Genomic DNA, 18,279 nt, shown 5'->3' on the forward strand with positions numbered 1-18,279 from the left:
ATCCTCATTGTAAATGCTCATCTCATTTTCATTATCAGTAACCATCCAAATCCCCCCGAGTAATAGAAATGAGATAGTGTGTAATCCTAACACAACAAAGAGATGTTTCTTATTGGAATCGAAGTTAGGGATTTATGAAAGACTGTTCCCAAATGTACCATGAGTTAATAGTCTGGAAACATTATTATCCATGTTGTTTAAGTAAAATTTCAACCCCCAATTGGTTTCTTTAAAGTTCTTAAATCTTTCTACAAAGTTATCTATGGTTCCCATTAATCATAAATGCAGAAAGAAAACCCAAGAAGTATATTTTATAATTTACATCATTTAACTAAATGGCTTATACAAAGAGCTCTTTTGGTTCAAAATTAAGAAAATCAAAGCTTACCTGAAGTCGTTAATTTAGCACAGCTACTTTTGCTTGTATCATCTTCTAAGATTCGGTTTGTGCTCTTTTCTTTCTCAAGCAAAGTATCCTCCAAATGTAAGCATTTATCAGAAACAACACTGTCTTCACCCACTGCATGACTAATTTTGCTATTAGCTTCAAGTATAGAAGTGACGTCTTCCAGCTGAGCAGCTTCACTAGTTTCTGAATAAGAGGAACCCTTTCCCTGGGCTAAATTCTTTGAAGAAACTGGTAGAGACTCATCATCACTATCAAATCCAAAAGGATCACCAGTATCTTCTTCTTCTACCTTAGGTTTCTTCGGAATTTCTTGGATATCTGGTTTGAAATTGGGCCTCTTCTGCCCTAATTTAGCCATAAATGTGGTCTCTCCCCATTTTGTGCTAAGGGTGGTCCGTTTGTTGGAAAAGACTTCATCAAATTTTGAACTGCCATTTCCTCCTTTCCTACTGTATGTTTTCCCAAATCTGGATGTCATTTTGACACCTGTTTCATATTCTCTGTGGAAAAAAAATGTAAAAAAAAAATATAACCACCACATACTTAAGTGTTAACACTGAATATAAAAATAAGAACTCAGGGATTCTCCCCATGTGGCTTTTCAACATTCAAGATACAAATCTTTAAAATTGTTAAATAAATATGGGGAGGGTGTATACAGAGAGGGGCTCATTTTTTACTCTAAATACTTCCATGTCACTTTTTAAACAATGAGCATATATTCATATGCTGCTTACAAAATAAGACTAACCAACTCAATACAGCATATACAAAACCAACTTATACTGGAACATCAAGTTTTTAAATGTTTCAAATGAAACTATTTACTATTCTCATAAACATCACTTTTATGTTTAAAAATAATGTTAATAGGGTAATCAATCCCTAATGTAAAAATCTTAAGCACAAAATTTCACATTTTGCAGGATCTCAGAAATATCAAATTGTCAAAATTTAATTCTTTGAAATTTCAGAGTACTTATTAATAAGGGCTTGGGAAAACTGTGCTATTTCCTCATGCATTTAACCTGCAGCTTTTAACCCAAACTTAAAGATTCTGATTCTTGGTCTAATGTAATTTGAAGTGTGATTTGAAAAATATTCCTTAGTTGGTCATCTCCCTAGCACAAGAAACCATTTAATTTACCTTCTTTGTCCCTATAATACTGTGCTCATTTGCTGAAATTACATTTTCTGGAGCTGTTGAACCCCAGCATATTACAGTGGTACATGGATTACTAAAATAAGCAACAGAAACATTTAACTTTATTTTCCTCTCCATTCATAAAAGATTCATCTGCTTTATCTACATATTAATAAAAATTCTAGGACAAAAAAAATTTTCAGGACAAAAATCAAAAGTCAAACATTTTTAAAAACTAATTACAGCACTTTTTAAACACTATCAATTCGTATCCATTTCTTACACTTTGACCTTCTAAAGTTTAAATATCAATATATTAAAAGTAACTAGAAAAACAATTGCCTAGGGGCTTGAAAAAAATCTTCATACTTTGAAATTTACAATACAACTGGAGTAGTAATTGACTTACACATTTGAATATGTTTTGATTTATAAATGTTTTCCCTTTATTAACTTAAATTCTTGCAATCTATAGTGAATCACTATAAATTTAGTTTTATGTATATTCAGTAGAAAATTTTCCCCTTTCGTATTTGGTTAGAAGCCAATGCTAATTTGACAAAATAATTTAGTCATCATACACATGTGCATTAAGAGTATGTAGTTTGTTTGAAGACCATTTAACATGTCACAAAACATTTTCCTAAGGGAGATTTATTTCCCCTTCTACTGTAGATTTACACTAAGAATCTTATTGTCTTTCTTAAGTATAACAAACAAAACAAAGCTACAGAATAAAGTGATTTCGTTTCATTTCTCTAAGAATGTAAAGTCCTGATCTACTGATCTACGTTTACATACACCAACAAAGGTGGGACGATTTGGACACACTTACACCGTAATGACCTAAAAATGCTGACTAAATGCCAAACCAAAAATCTAGACTTCAACTCCGTTAGGCCCACATCAGAAAAACTCATTGCAAAACAGTCCTAGAACCACAAAGCATTCACTGTCCCAAGTTGGAAGTCTGCAGGTGAATATTTGGTATTACGAAGTTAATTATTTTAAATGATAACAAAATCATGGTTGTTTTTTAAGAGTTCATATCTTTTACAAATATATGCTGAAATACTGATGAAATAATGCCAACGATTCTCTAACTTCAAGGAGTGTGGAATGTAAAGCATGGAAACGAGAAAAATTTAGTGAAGAGTTAATAACTGTTCAATCTAAGATGAGTACATACATGGAGTTCATTACATAACATCCCCTTGCTTTTGATTTCCTTTAGTTTTCTATAATGCCTTTTTTTTAAAGTCACTAGACAGATTATTGTGATGGCATTATCTAAGCCTAGAGTTAGTGTCAAGTACGTAAAAATTCAAAACTAAGTGTGTGGACATACTTGACATTATAAGAATATTTCAAGTACATAAGGCTAGCTCAGGCTTCCCCTTCCAAAGACTATCATACTAACTATGAAGGGAAGAATGATTTAACATTAAGTCTTTGCGATCGCTGGGCCTTTTCGTTAGCCCAGGTCGAATTTTCAGGGAAAGTGCAATGGGATAAAAAGTCCTCACACTTTAACCCCCGTCCAAATCTCGAGTCTTTCGGCTCCCCAAGGGCTTAGGAATGAAAGCCGGAATAGGCAAAATTAACCACCCAGAAATCCTCACCTGCGGGCGGTCGGTGCGCCAAGGGGTAGCGGGAGAAGCGGCCCCCCTATGGCTGGAAGCTCACGCAACTTTTCTCCTCCCCGCCCCCACCGCCCAGGAAAGGGATGTTGCTTCCGACGCCCCGGAAGCCTCTGCCACCGAATCCCCAGGGCAGTGTAAGGCCTCGGAGACGGCCAGGGGCCGAGGAAAAGACGGCGAAGGATTTGGGGCTGAAACGAACACACTCGACCGCGCTTGGGGAGGAAAGTAAATCAGCAGCCTCCCAAAAAGAACTCAAAAAAAGGACAAATAAAAGAGAGGGGGAAAAAAAAGAGTTCTTCAGGTCGTTCCGCTGCCCAACTTCCTTAGAGGCCGGGTAGGTGAGATAGCGAGACTTCTTCCATCACCCCCTGCCAGACCCCTGCCTCCCCCACTCTCACTGGCTCGCTCCGGGCCTAGGCAGCCGCCCGAGACCTCACTTACCCTCGGCGCCTGGCGGGTGCTTTGGCCTCGGGCCGCCTCCGCCTCTCCCGCCCCCAAAGGCCCACGGGCGGGTGCCGGAGTCCCGCGCAGGAGGACAGAGCCGGCTGGTGCGCAAAGAGACGCAAGGGGCACCGCCACGGTCAGAACCCGCGACTCCGATCGCGGTAAATAGGAACCCAGTGGAAGCGGGGGGAGGAGCGGCAGCACCGCAACTTCCCTCCCCGCCTTGAGCGCCGCCAGCCGGGCCTGGGCCTAGGCCTCCCTGGCCACCGGAGCCGGTAGTGGAGTCCGCTACGTGCCCCCGCTGGGCCGCCGCCGTCTCCTGCGCCGCCGCTTCCGCCGGTGAATGGTCAGCGCTGGAGTTTGAAGAGGGCCCTGAACCATCTCAACGCCATTTGCGCTCCCGGCCCCCACCTCCTTCCTCCAACAGCCGCTCGCTCCGTCACTCCGCTTCCCACAGGCCCCGCGCGGCCGCCCGACCCCGCAGCCAATCACACGGCCGTTTACTCAAACCGCCGCGCAGGCGCCGCGCCCCGCATGCTCCGGCGCCCGCCATTGGCCCGGCCGCGGGGCCCGACGGGAGTTGTAGTCCCGGTCCGCGAGGTCGCCGGTGCTGAGAGTCCCGAGCGGGAGCGGGAGACGGGCGCAGCGGGTCCCGAGGCCTTGGCTTCCCCGGGCTCGGGAGCCAGCTCCTGACCCCGCTGGGAGACGCAGGTGTCGCGGGGGAGGGTCGGGGGCGCAGTGCAGGCAGCTGTGTCAATCGTTTCCCCTCCAGGGAACCGCCGGTGTCTGGGGACGGTGGGTTGTGCAGCTGCGCCGGGCCTGTTGGAACCGCCTCCCGGGAGCGGGGAGCTCGCGGCTCGAAGCCGCCCTCGACCCGGCCTGGCCGGTGCTGGCTCGGCGCAGGTAACGACAGCGGGAACGGGGAGGCCCAGGGCGCTGGATACCTGACTGCCGCAGCCAGGAGAGATGTGGGCCGCGGCTCTTTAATGCGCCCCCTCCAACTCATCCGTCCTTAACCTTCGTAGTTCTCCCTCCGTCTGCCCCGCACCCGTTAAAAGTGAACGAAGATATAGATGGTATTGAGGAATTATCGTTAACCTTGTTGGGTGTGATAACGGCAATGTGGTTATGTTTAAAAAAAAAAAAGATGTTCTAAAGTTTTTACAAAATAATGTGATGTCTGGAATTTACTTTAACTCCTATAAAAACTAAAGGAGGAAGAATCAAACAAGCCAGCGGGATGCGTACACATGGGCGCATTATTTCAGTCTCTGTTACTTGTATATCTGAAATTTTCCATAATAAAAAGTTTGAAGAAATGAACCAGTGATTGCCTCTGCGGAGGACAGGGAGGTGGGAGACAATGGGAGGAGTTTTCATTTTTCGCTGTACACTTTTTTGTGCCATTTAAGGTTTTTTCGGGTCAGTGTATTACCTTTTCAAAAAAGGAGAAAGTTTGGGGGGGGTTAATTTTATTTTGCTTTTTTAAGGCTGCAGTGGGAAAACGGCGTTGTAAAGAGGAGCGCGATCGGCATCTCGGTAAAGAGGTGCATGACTCATCGGGCTCCGATGGCCCTGTTTGGTGGGCGGTTAATGGAGATCCAACCGGGGAAATTAGAAAACTACTGATTGCTTTCAGTGAAAAGCAATGGATTATTTGCTTTGATGGCACCCAGAAGTTACCAAGCTCCTCCAAAAACTCTGAATAAAGAAAAAATAGTTCAGACATCCTGCAGCCCTTCCCAATAGGAATTCAAGGCGGATCTTAGTGTGGTTGAATTGTTTTACTTTAGCGCCACTGCTTGCAAAATTAATATTCTGACATTTACAATTTCCCAAATACTCTATCGGAACTTTCTTTGATTCAAAATAAATCAACTCTTAAGTAGCTGATATGAATGGAAGTTATAACAGACCTGTGTATTCCACTGGAGGTGGTGTGCACATAACTGTTTTATTTGGGTCAGTTTTGTCTTTTTTTTTAAATCAGCATAGGATCTTGTTTTATCTGTTTGAAGATTGCCGGCAGAGGTGCAAGCTGCTCTTACTATAATTATTTAAATGACACAGTGGTGGGTGCTAATTAAGGAATAATTATCATCAGAGGCAAAAGCTAAGATCAAAAAGCCAAAAGTGGTGGAGAGACAATTTCAAGATCTTCCTGTAGCAGAGTGCTGTGAACCCTCCAAGACCAAAGGATGGATTCACTGTGCCCTGGCTTGGCTAGTGCTGGGCACGGGGCTGGGACAGTGACTGCACTAAGCCAAAGTGGAAGACTTTTTTCTTTAAAGAAATAGACAATCTGTGGAGCCCCTTTTTGTTGGGTAGTTGTATAAAGTAATGGAATTTAGTAGTGTTAGATTCTTGCCAGTCAGCAGCATAGGCTTGACCTGGGAGCTTGTTGGGAATGTGGCACCCCTACCCCACCCCAACTCCACAGAATCAGAATCTGCGCTCTCAGAGGATTCCCCCAGGTGATTAGTCCACACTTTAAAGGTTGACAAGCACCGATCTGAAGTATATGTAGCATTTGCCAGCAACCTGATAGTTTTCATTTGGATGAGGGGAAAAGGAGAGCCGTAAGCACCTACTGTGCATCGGGCCCTTCATTTGCATCCTTGCCTGTTGTTCATATTTTACAGGTGAGGAAATGGAGAGGGCGGCATTCACTCAACTAATGAGGGAATCAAACTTTTTATTAAACATTAGATTTCCATTATTGTAGGTATTCTTGAATCTGGGAGAAAAATGGTACATGCTTTAAAAAGTAAAACATTGTGTATTAAAGTATATGGAAGCTTAGTATGTGAATACTGAGCAGAGCTGTGGTAGGGCTCCCACCCTCCTGTGCCCCACACCCAAAACGGCCTGCCTACTCTAGAGGCCCTCCTGGAGGAAGTCCAGACCCTGGGCCTGCAGGCTGTACCATCATCTTTACCCTTTACATCTTCGGTTCCAGTGTGGCCAAGCAAAGGCCCCAAAGGGCCCACCCCATTCCCTTGCCATGGCCCTGAGTTCCACACCAGAGTGAGCGAACTGGACTCCAGATGGATAACACATAGGCAAATAGCTTTTTGCTTTATTTTTATTTTATTGCTCGTTTTCTTAGTTCTCTCAATTTATACTCTGCCACCTAGATTGGTTCACTTCATTCGAATCAGCTTCACATACACACACACACCAGGTATCCAGTGGGTGTTTTCTTTGCTAGAATGCCTCTATGCAAGCTCTCAGATGTCTGATATTTTTCCCCTTTAAATATCATACCGGAAACTGAAATCCTGGATCTGAGCCAAGCTTGTACCCTCTGACACTAGGCTGTCCTCCTGTATGCTGCCTACAGGAGGGAAGATTCCCATGACCCTGAGTTCCACTTAGGTGGACTCATGCTTTGCTTTAGCCGAAAAAAGAAAATCCTGCAAAGAAAACTAATAGAAATATGTTATTGCCATTACTGTGACTTTGTTCTAGCACACCCATGGAAACTGTCAGACTGGAATTACTAATTAGAGCTGTTTAGTCTTTTACTGATAATGTGTAGTAAAACATAGTACAACTTATAAAATTCAGTTCAGAGAACTAAAAGTCAGAAATTACCACATTGGCCACAGAAAAGTTTTCCTTGTCATAGGTTGTGGAATAAAGTTACAAATCATACACTGGACCCTGTAGTGGTTGTGTTAGAACACCCTACAAGATGTGGGCCAGGCCCTGGCCCTTCCTCTCTGACACTCCCCAACTCTGCGCAGACTGGGCAGATGTGACTATTCAATTAAACTCCCCCTGACCAGCCTATTTTAAATAGTAATACCCCACTCCCAAATGCTCCTTATTCCTACTTTATTTTTCTCCAGGGCATTTATGTGGAGGAAAAAAATTATCAGGGCATTTATCAGTGCCTTGAAACTTAACAATAGTTTCATATAACCTGTGGCTCCATAAATTGTTGATGGTCCTCCCAATGGAGAGGGGCGTGCTTTCTGGAGTTACCTTTTGTTTTTGCTTTGGATCAGTTTTTATCTTGAGCATTGAGAAAATGAATACTACTATAATCCCAATTACCTTGTTTTCCAGGATAATTGGAATATGTTCTCCAGAGATGGTGATACCCTTTGGGAAATAAACTGCTGTCTGGGTAATTCAAAGACAAAGCTAGAGAAATTCCCTGGGGACATGTTGCCTGACGAGGATTGGTACCCAGCAACCTCTAAAGGTCTGGCTACCTGACTCTTCTCTTGAAACAGCCCTCTTCACCCCAGGTTTTTCACCCTTTTCCCCCCCAAAACAATAACCCTCCTGCAGCTTCCCATCACCAAAACTAAAATCCAGAATCCCTATTGTGGCCTACAAGGTCCTGCATGATCTGGCCCCTGCCTGCTCCGATCCCTTCCCACAATGCCAAGCCTGCTTCTGTCTACTGCTAGAACGTGCCCAACCAGCTCCTGCCTCAGGGCCTTTGTAGGTGATGCTCCCTCCACTAGTCCTGGAGATGTGAGTATGCACATGACTCGCTCCCTCACCTCTCAGGTCTTCACTCTAGTGTCTCCTCAGCAGTGCCTACCCTGACCGTGCTACTAAAGCTCAGCTCCTTACCTCGCCATCCCAGCCTTCGTAGCTCTTTTCCCTGTCATCTTTCTCTATAGTTGTCATCTGTGTGTTTTACATATTGCTTATCATTTGTTTTCTTCCACTCTAATATAAACACTATGAGGACAGGGATGGTTGGCTTTTGTTCACTATTATATGCCCAGTACATCTAGAATAATGCCTCGCACACAGAAAGTGTGCCATAAATACTTGTTGACCGAAAACCTCGTAAATTGTGTCCAATTCTTCTATATCTTTGCTAAGATATACTAATGTCTTTTGTGTGCTTGACCCATCAACAATTGCAAAAGGTACATTGAAACCTCCCACTCTAAAAGTAATTTTGTCAATTTCTCCCTGTAGTTCTGTTTTTGTTTTTATATTCTCAGGATAATTTATTGGTTACATATAAGTGTAGACTTTTTATAACTTCCTGGTGGAATTGATAGCTTTTTAAGTAATATGGGAGATTAATTGTGAAAACTGCCTGAATTTCCATCTGTCCCCTGTATGCACACCTTTTGCCATGGGACTTTGCAGCTCCTCCCAGGATCTGGGCTGGCCTTGTAACTTGTGTTGGCCAAAAGAATGTGGCAGAAATGATATATGAGTAGTTCTGAGCCTGAGCCTTAAGAATCCTTGAACACTTCCACATTTTCTCTTGGATCCCTGCCTCCATGAGAACAGGCCTGGGCTAGCCAGCTGGAGGATGAGAAGCCACATGGAAAAGAGCTGAGGTCATCTGCCACCAGTCAACCAGCCCCCAAACATACAAGCCCAGCCAGGATCAGCATAGCCACATGGACCTGACCTGCAGCCACCCACAGATGCACGTATGAGCCCACCTTGGACCAGAAGAACTGCCCAGCTCACTTGTAGACTCATGAGCAATAATAACTAGTTATTAAGTTAAGCCTCTGAATTTTGGAGTGGTTTGTTCTACAGCATTATTGTGGCAAAAGGTAATTGATGGTTAATGCCTCCGCATTTGGATCTGAGCCTTAGAAAGGCTTTCCCGACTGCCTAGGCAATCTAAATCAGCTTCCCAGTCTGTGTGTGATTCTGGTGCATTATTTTCTCAATAACACTTACCATTCTCTGAAATGATTTTACTTCTTTATTTGTCTCCCACCCTAGACTGTCAAGTATGTGAGGATAGAGACCTTGTTTGTTCTGATCCTTGCTCTATCCCCCCAGTACTGCACTGCCCAGCTGTGTGTGTCCACTGAGCATTGGCAACATGGCTAGTCCACCTTGAGATGTGCTGAAAATATAAAATACAAACTGGATTTCAAAGGCTTAGTACCTCAATTTTTATACTAATTAAACGTTGATAACATTTTGAATATATTAAGTAGAATACTTGTATGTTATTAAAATTAATTTCATCTCGACCATTTTAATGTGGCTACTAGAAAAAGTAAATTTGTGACTTGCATTATATTTCTATGGGAGAGTACAGATACAGAATTCAGTAAATATTTATTGACGGAAAATGTAAAATAGACTTACCAAAAGAAACAAGCTATCGAGCCACAGAAAGACATGGAAGAATCGTAAATGCATACGTCTTACTAAAGAGACAGAATCCAGTCTGGAAAGGCTACATACTATATGGTTCCAACTATATGATGTTCTGGAAAAGACAACACTATGGAGATCTGTGGTTGCCAGGGGTGCATGGAGAGGGAAGAGGAACAAAGAAATAGTGAAGCACCAAGAATTTTTAGATTCGTGAAATGGTTCTGTATGTTACGGTAATGGTGGGTCCATAATATGCATTTTCAAAACTCAGAGAGCTGTACAACACAGAGTGAACCCTAATGTAAATTATGGACCTTAATTAATAATGTATCAATATTGGCTTATTAATCGAAACAAATATACCCCACTAATGCTAGACCTTAATAATAAGACGGAGTGGGAAGGGAGGCAAATGGGAGCTCTGTACTATACGCTCAATTTTTCTATGAAAACTATTCTAAAAAAAGTATTTTAAAAATGAGTCTACTCTTGTACAGCCACCAGAGTGGTATTTCTAAAACAAATAAACTGCTTCCCTCTTGTGAAAAAACCTTGGTGACTCACCCCACCTCCCAGAAATAAGTTTATATTAGTTGGTATTTGCACGGGCATTTACATCTGTTTGCCACCCTACCACCTCAAGGATCCCAAACTGCCATTGCAGGACACGTACAGTCCCCTCTATCTGGACCGTCTTCCCTCTCCACTTTGTGGAACCTTATGTGTCACACACTGTCACATATAAGTTAATCATCCTCTCTTCCTTATTTCCATAGGTTCTCAATTAAAAGTCAGTACAGAAAACCAAGCATATGGTGTTTTGATCATATTAACATTGTGTGCCTCTCTAGTAAATTTGGGAAATGGATAATGAGTTTATATATTAATTTTGGAAATGTCAAAAAAGAATTCTGACAACTGTGAGCAGGCTAGGGATTAATATTCTTGAGATGGAAACAGTGGAAGCAGAACAAGGCTATTGAATGTCTGAAGATCTGCTTGGGCTTACCTCCTATGCAGGAGGCAGTGGGATACCCTGCTGGAAGCAAGATCCATCCCAGCAGCGAGGTGGTGTTAACTGACTGCCTCCCTCCCCCATAGGAGAGAGGCCTCTGGGCTGTCACCTGCTCTGAAAGCCAATCTGCCTCTGACTGCTGCTCACCCAAACCAGGATGCCAGGGCGATTCAGTTTCAGGTATTTCGCTTCCAGGGCAGATGACAGTGTGGCAGTGACATTACACTCTCTCTACCATCTTATAGTGAAGCCTCAGGACAGCATGCATTAACACAGGTGAGCAGGCATCCAGGTGCTGAGTTTACAGTGTGGATTGCCCTACACCTCCTCCCTTTCAGGGTTATATTATTATCCTACCACTTTGCTGATGGGAAACTTAAGGAACACTGAAAAAAGATAAAAGACTTGCCTAAGATCACGAAGCTATTTAGAAGGTGTCTGTCTTTCCAAGGATGACAGGCATGAAACGTGCTATCCTGGGCCCTACATATCATGCCAGGTAGAGAAACCTTATCCTTCTGCTGTCCTTTCAAGCCAGAGGTCCAGGCCTGCCCGGAGGAAAGAGGATCCAGTTGAGGCCTCATGGGTGTTTAGAAGAAGAGACCAGGTTGGGGAAGTCAGGAATGGTCTTGTACCTGTGGAAAGGTATAGCAGACCTGGGCGATAACGTATCTGTGAGATCCAAGGGTAGAGAGACAGACAGATGTGTACAAAGCTAGGCTTATTCACCAATTCGAGGCCACAGCACCTTGTCTTAAGTAGGTGATGTACAATATCTTCTTGTCCTCCCTCTGACAGCACACACGCTATCACTGGGTTGTGTGGCGGTTCCTATACTATAAGCTGTTCCTCTCCTGTGTGTCAGCTGGCTCAGGGCAACCACAAACTGTCCTTGGGACAGAGAAATGGAAGGAATTGGATTTCTAAGAAATGCTTATGAATAACTTGGGCTGGGATTTCTTTGGGTGGACCAACTCCAGCTTTTGGGTGCCTAGGAGGGCCCCTCAGCAAGCCCTTACCACCCTCTATGTACGCCAGTCTGGTTCATAGTTTGGGCAGTTTGGGCAGCTCTGAAGATTCCCCGAGCTGAGGGGCCTCTCCCAGGAGAGTTAGAAAGAATTCTGTCCTTTGTGTGACTTGCTACATTATGTATGAGTGTTGTTGGCTCCCATAGTTGAAAAATGATCATTCCTGTATTGGGTTTTCCCAGCTTGAGGCAAAAGCTTTTGGAAGACGGGACAGCGCCTGCTTGGAGGATTTAGTGGATTAAAAAAACTTGAAGTTGGAGAATTGTGCAGGCCTGGCAGTGTTTCAGGACACGATGGTGTGTCCTGGTGACCGCTGCAGCCCCTCCCAAGCATACACAAGTCCTGGGCCCCGGTTGTCACACAATTGGGACCGTAAACAGCGGGGGGCCCGCGCCCACAAGGATGGATGGAGAGCAGATGATGTACCCTTTCTAAAAAGAAGCGAGTGGATGACTTCCGACTCATTACAGGTGAATCCCTGTGAATGGCTTTGAACGGTGCCTGGCGGAGTGTCAGCGCTCCCAAAGTGTTCTCAGGTACTATTATCATTGCTAGCAGCTGGGCTGGGCATGGAATCCGACTTGATAATATTTTGGCAATAACCCGACAAGCTATCGAACGTGGGCAGGGAAACGCAAGCCAAGACTTTTCAAAAACACCCGCTGTGACATCCCTCTGTGTCTTCTCCGGGCGTGGCGGCGGCGCGTGTTAGATTCAGGCCTACTGGCCAGCCTCCCCATGCTCAGGAGATCTGAAGACCCCGGGAGATCTGAAGTCCTGGCCGCCACTCAGCAGAGAGGCGGGTTGGACTCCAGTAGCTCAGAACCTGGGCGGGGCCTGGGCTTGGCTCCGCCCCACCGCGGCCCCGCCCCGCCCTCCACCTGTGACCTGGTTTCCTCTGTGCCAGCGGGGGCGACTGGCGGCCCAGCGGGGGCCCTCAGCCTGGAGGGTGCAACTAAGGGTCTGTTGGTAGGTAAAACTTTTCCAACTCCAGGAATCGGTGTACAAAGGCGTCTTTTTAAAACGAGTGGCTGGGGCTGTGTAATAATTTACCCGCGTTTGCGTACGTACCACCTGCCTCTTTTGGACCAACAAATGTTTACCCGGTTCCCACCCCAGGCAAATAAATGCGGGTTTTGGTTTGTTTATTAATCCCAGATCCAGGTCGAGAGAGAAGCTTCAGAACATTAACATTTCAAAAGACTGTGTTCTGGAGTTGGGAATGGGGCGGAGTGGGTGCAGGGTACCTCCGGCTGCTTCTACCGCCCGGCTTCACTTTGCCCCCGGGGCAAGACCCTGCATTTAAAAGACCCAAGGCGCAGCTTGGGGCCGCCTTTGTTGTGCTGATGACCTCGCGGCCACTCTGGGCTGATCGATGGCCCCACCGCTCCGCGGGGCTGAAAGGCAGCGGCCCGGGAAGCGGATGCAGGGCGACGAGTGAAGGCCGATCCTGGGGCTCCCGCCCGGCGGGGAGGACGAGGGGACTGGCTTCCACCGAGAGCACGGATTGTGCGGTCGGTTGTTCGGAAGCCGCCGGGGACCGACTAGCGGCGGCGGGATTGGCCTGTCCACCCCCATCAAGGCTTTGATCTCCTTATCTGAGGCTTTTGGGTCCAAAAGTGCTTAGCAACGACGGGCACTGCGCCAGCCTGGACGAGGTGGACGCCCTGCACCTCCATACCTCCCGCCTGCTGTGTCCCATGGAAGTGCAGCCAAATGCAGCCGGAAAAAAGAAACGTGGGCGCGAACCCGCCAAGGGGAGCGGGCCTAGTGGCGCGTCACAGGCTGCAGTGCCCAACCAAGCCACCAGCATTGCTCTCCCGCGCTCCGCCGCCAGATGAAAGGTTCCAGCGCTTCTTCGCTGCATCCGACACTCACGTCTGCATTGCTTCCTCGGTCCTGCTGAAGCCAATCGACACAACACCCAAAAGCCTCCCGGCCCTTGGCCTCTTCTCCGCCCCCAAACCCTTCGGTAATCCCTGACAGTACCGTACGAAGTTGTAGTCGCAGTTATAATTAGCTGTGCGCACTCTCGGCTTCCCTCGGGCCCGGATTTCCCCTGGAGAATGAATGTTTTTGCATACAGAGTCTCTCGTACTCAACTCAGGCTGTGCACCCTTTTCTGTGGAATCACGGAGATACCTCCAAGAGTACCCCCGGGATTGTGAAAAGGGAATGAATGGGGTGTCAGTTTGGGTAAAATGAGGACAACTGTACCAGTTCCTCCTCCCCTTCCCCAAAGGGTTTTAGGAGGCACCAGTGCGTTAAGGGCAGAGCTACTTCAGGCCGTCTTGATAAACTGTAAGGCCCATCGCTGGCAGCTTTGAGTTTTATCTCGCTCTGTCCAGAAGCCCCAGTGAGTTGCCTGACGTTACAGCGACTCCTTGGGAGTCTCAACCTTTGAGAGAAGGATACCTCGTTTGTTTACTCTGTGCCTAGAAAAGTGCACGCAGTCTCCCAATTTTGCACCGGGTTTCAAGCTCCAGGCCATGAAATGTGTCCAGGCCCAGGTCTAAGGATTCCGTTCTAGGCCCTTCCCAGACCCCACTTGCCCGCTTATCCTCCTTTCTCCTGCCAAACTGGCCTTCTTGTTATCCCCCGGCAGGTACCTCAGTGTTTTTGTCAGCAGTGAGCTGCCTCCTGGAATGCTTTCCCCCTTGAAGTTCTCTGCCTCCTCCCTCCCCCGGAGCCAGGGGTCATCACCTCACAATAGCTACTGCCACTGGTTGAACCTTCTGACACAGAGCCCACTGCCTCCATTGGGTTTCAGTCTCATGACTGACTGGAACAGGGCTTTTACTTAGCTTTTCTTTGTCCCCTCCCCACCTGTTGGCCCTGCCCCCTCTCAGAATCTACTGGGTTGCATTGTTGGCTGGAGGACCCCTTCCATGACTTCACCCCCCAGGCAAACTCCCAAACGCTGCTTTGGAGTGGAAATGCCACCAAGGATGCTTCAGAAATCCCCGGATGAATCCTTAGGCTGCAGAAACTTTGCAGGATTCCTCCGCCTAAAACAAGCAGGTCGGCTGCAGAACTGCTTTGGGACTTCCCAGATTGAGGGCTCTGCTCCTGTTCTTTGGGCTGCGCTTAGCTCAGCAGATCGGGTCATCAGCAGGTGTGGACGGAGGACTGCTGTGGCCAGGCAGCAGGTTAGGGGTTAAGGTGACCTAGAGCATGGTGTCTAAAACAGGCAACCGTAGTGTCTGCTCTCAGTCAGCAGATCCTCCCTACTGCATTAGCTTCTCCTTCCTCTCCGCACCTTTACTTTCCTCTCTTTGAGCACCTACTACACTATCATTTGTTAGTTTTACCAGTGCCCACCAGAGCCAGGCTGGTACCCACCTGAAGGAAGGCCACCAAACAGGTGATGGTCAGGACAGCCTCCAAAACCTGGCTCCCAAAGGACAGCCAGGAAAGGGATCCCAAGGTTGGGCACATGCCACTCTGGGGTCTTTGGACCTGGGGACTTGGGGCCTCTAACAGTTTTTTTTTATTTGGGTCATTTTTAATTTTTTTAAAAACAGGATATAAAAATTACACTTAGCTCTCACATCTGGGTTTCACATACGATTCTCTAATGGAAGGAACCCAGGCCCCTAAGAGAAACGGCTGATTCTAGGACTCCGGCAAGAAACTGTACAAGACAATCCTGGAGCATCTTGTAGTGCCAGAAAGTAAGGAAGTACTGAAAAACAAACAGGCAAACCCACACAATGCTGGGAGCATGTTAAAGAGACACAGAAGTCAACTGACAGCTCCCAATGGCTAAAGCTTGAGCAATGTGAGCTCATCGTGATTAGGATTCTTCTCTTCCAAGCCCCCTCGACAGCAATAGGAAATACACACACACACACACACACACACACACACACACACACACACCTATCTACATACCTATCTATCCAACTGCCTGTCTTGAAAACTGAGTTCACACTCATACCTGCAGTTCCCAATCCAACATCGCAGGATTTACGTTTTTTTCCTCCCTTTCCATATTTGTAACTCACTCTTCTGACAATGAGAAAACTGGCTCCAATTATCCTTCATAGTTTTCTTATATGATCAATCCCCTGTGTGCAAACCATCTTCCAACACTGTCCCCACCCGTCACACACAGATGTCTTCCTCAAACACACTTGCACTCAAACTCCCCATGCCAGTCTGTCTCTGCCACATGATGCCTTCTTCATCCTCCTGGGGCTCTGACAACCCATGCCAGGCTCCCCCTCTGTGTGTGTGCCCTCCTGGCCCTGCTCAGGCTCCAAGACCCCACACCAGGCTGTCCCTCCATCTCTTCTCTAGTGGTTTGGAAATAAGTCTGCAAATTCTTTGATACTCTTCCCTTCAAAAAGTGAATACTCTTCCCTTGACTACGGGCTGGATTTAGCAACTTACTTCTAATGAATAAAATATGATGGAAATAATGCCATATGACTTTCTAGGCTAGGTCTAGGCATAGCTTCCTCCTGGCTCAGTCTCAGAGATCACTGGCTCTCAGGGAAGCCAGTTGCCATGTTGTGAGGACATTCAACAATCTTATGGAGGGTTCCATGTGTGGATAGGCAGACACGGAAAGAAATCAACTTACTAGCATTGACTTTCTAGACATGAAGTGAGCCACCTCAGAAGCTGACCCCCAGCCTCAGCCAACCCTTCAGATGATTTCAGTCCTCAGCTGAGTCTGCTAGCCAAGGCCCCAAATGTCACGGGACAGAGATAAGCCATTCCCACTGTGCCCTGTCTGAATTCTTGACCCACAGAAACTGAGATAGTAAAAGATTATTGTTCTAACTTGCTAAGTTTGGGGGTAATTTCTTATGCTGCAAGATATCACTGCCCCACTTTTATTACCCTGCTCAAGCTGTGACACCCTCGCTGAGCTACTCCTCTGCAGCGCTATCCTCCTTACCCTTCTCGGGCTCTGACACCTATGCAAGGCCGTCCTCCTGTGTAACTACCCTCCTCAGCCAACTCAAACTCTGATCTCTGTGCCAGGCAGCCTGCCTACACAAATGCTTTCCTTGTCTAGTTCCCCATGCTGTGCCTTCATAGCTCCTTCCTCTCCAGACACAAATGCCTTGCTTGCTCTGTCCTACCTAATGCCTTTAAGATTGAATTTTTCAGGAAGGTAAGGGAAGAGTAAAAGTAAAAGGAACTAGAAGACAAACAAGAAGTTATCACCTTGTGTTTATCAGTCTCTTTCCTTAAATGGTCCAGCAGAGTTCAAAGCAGAGGCATCACCCATAGTCCTTAAATTCCTCATTTCCTAGATGATGTTTTTTTGGTGGCAACCACTGGGTCCCCCAAAGCCTTGACTCCATGAATACTTCATTACAGAAAATTCTAAGCAATAGTTAAATCACTTATTTCATCACCACATGCCATGACTTGCAAGTTCCCATTCCTAAATAATTACTGTGTTAGTTATCTACTGGTGCATAACAAATTATAATTTAGGGACTTAAAACAACACATACTTATTATCTCACAGTGTCTGTAGGTTAAGAATCTGGGTACAGTTTATCTGTATCCTCTATGTCAGGGTCTCTCACAAGTTAGTGATCAAGGTATCAGTCAAGGCTGTGATCTCATTTGAAGGCGTGACTGGGGAAGGATCCATGTTCAAGCTCTTTCACATGGTTATTGACAGGATTCAGTTCCTTAAGAGCTTTTGGTCAGAAATCACCCTGAGTTACTAGTCATTTGGACCTCCCCAACATGTCAGCTCGCTTCATTAAAGTGTGGAAACATAGAAGGCAATAGAGCAAGATGGAAGTCACAGTCTTTTGTAACCTAATTATGGAAGTCAAAACCCCTCACTTTTGTCATATTCTATTTGATAGAAGTAAGTCCAGGCTACACAATAGCCTGGTTACACAATAGCCTGAATAGCAGGAGGCGAGGACCTTTGGAAGCCGTCTTAAAGGCTGCCCATCACAGTTATCTTCAACCCTGTCTAGAGAAGATGACCACTCTCAGGTTCTCTCCATTTTCCTGAGAGTCCATTACATATACCTCACACCTCATAGGAACTGCTAGTCTATTCAGGGTTCTTCATTGCAAAATTAAAAACCAACTCTGGTTAACTTAAGCAAAAATTGTCTCTATAAAATTAAGCTTAGAACTCTAAAAAGTTCTTAATATTCTCAAAAACTACCACTAGGCTTGTAGTGAACACTTCACGTTGTTTTCAATGAGTGAGAGAATAAATGTATAAATGAATGAATTAACAAATTCTCTGGTAGTAGGTGGATATTATCTGGTGGCATATCAGCTTCAGAAAAGTCTTCAAAACTAGAGCTTAATACTATGAAGCTGGGTTTTGTTTTGTTTTGTTTTGTTTTGTATTTTATTTTCTCACCACAAGTTTATTCAACACCAACATCGCTCCCAGTTTGCTGAGATCATTTTCTCTCCAAAGTTTATTCAAACACTAATAATCGCTCCAACTTTACTGAGATTGTTGATCATGTCCCGCTGCCGTG

The 18,279-nt window shown here is 45.7% G+C and overlaps 1 protein-coding gene across 2 annotated transcripts in view; it reads right to left on the reverse strand.

Moving 5' to 3' along the window:
• Window positions 1–4,078, reverse strand: part of WAPL (WAPL cohesin release factor) — an 83,434-nt gene extending 79,356 nt beyond the window's left edge. Inside the window, exons 1-2 of one of the 2 annotated variants that reach the window (XM_033130091.1) lie at window positions 3,638–4,078; window positions 389–909 (exon numbers count right to left, since the gene is read on the reverse strand). In XM_033130091.1, coding sequence (XP_032985982.1) covers window positions 389–887 — 499 coding nt within the window. In that variant the 5' untranslated portion in view covers window positions 888–909; window positions 3,638–4,078. The remainder of the gene's footprint in view (window positions 1–388; window positions 910–3,637) is intronic. The other variant, XM_033130092.1, reaches the window with a different exon arrangement.
• Between the last annotated feature and the right edge of the window lie 14,201 nt (window positions 4,079–18,279).

Source organism: Rhinolophus ferrumequinum, chromosome 16 (assembly GCF_004115265.2).
Source record: "Rhinolophus ferrumequinum isolate MPI-CBG mRhiFer1 chromosome 16, mRhiFer1_v1.p, whole genome shotgun sequence".
Taxonomy (NCBI): Eukaryota; Metazoa; Chordata; class Mammalia; order Chiroptera; family Rhinolophidae; genus Rhinolophus; species Rhinolophus ferrumequinum.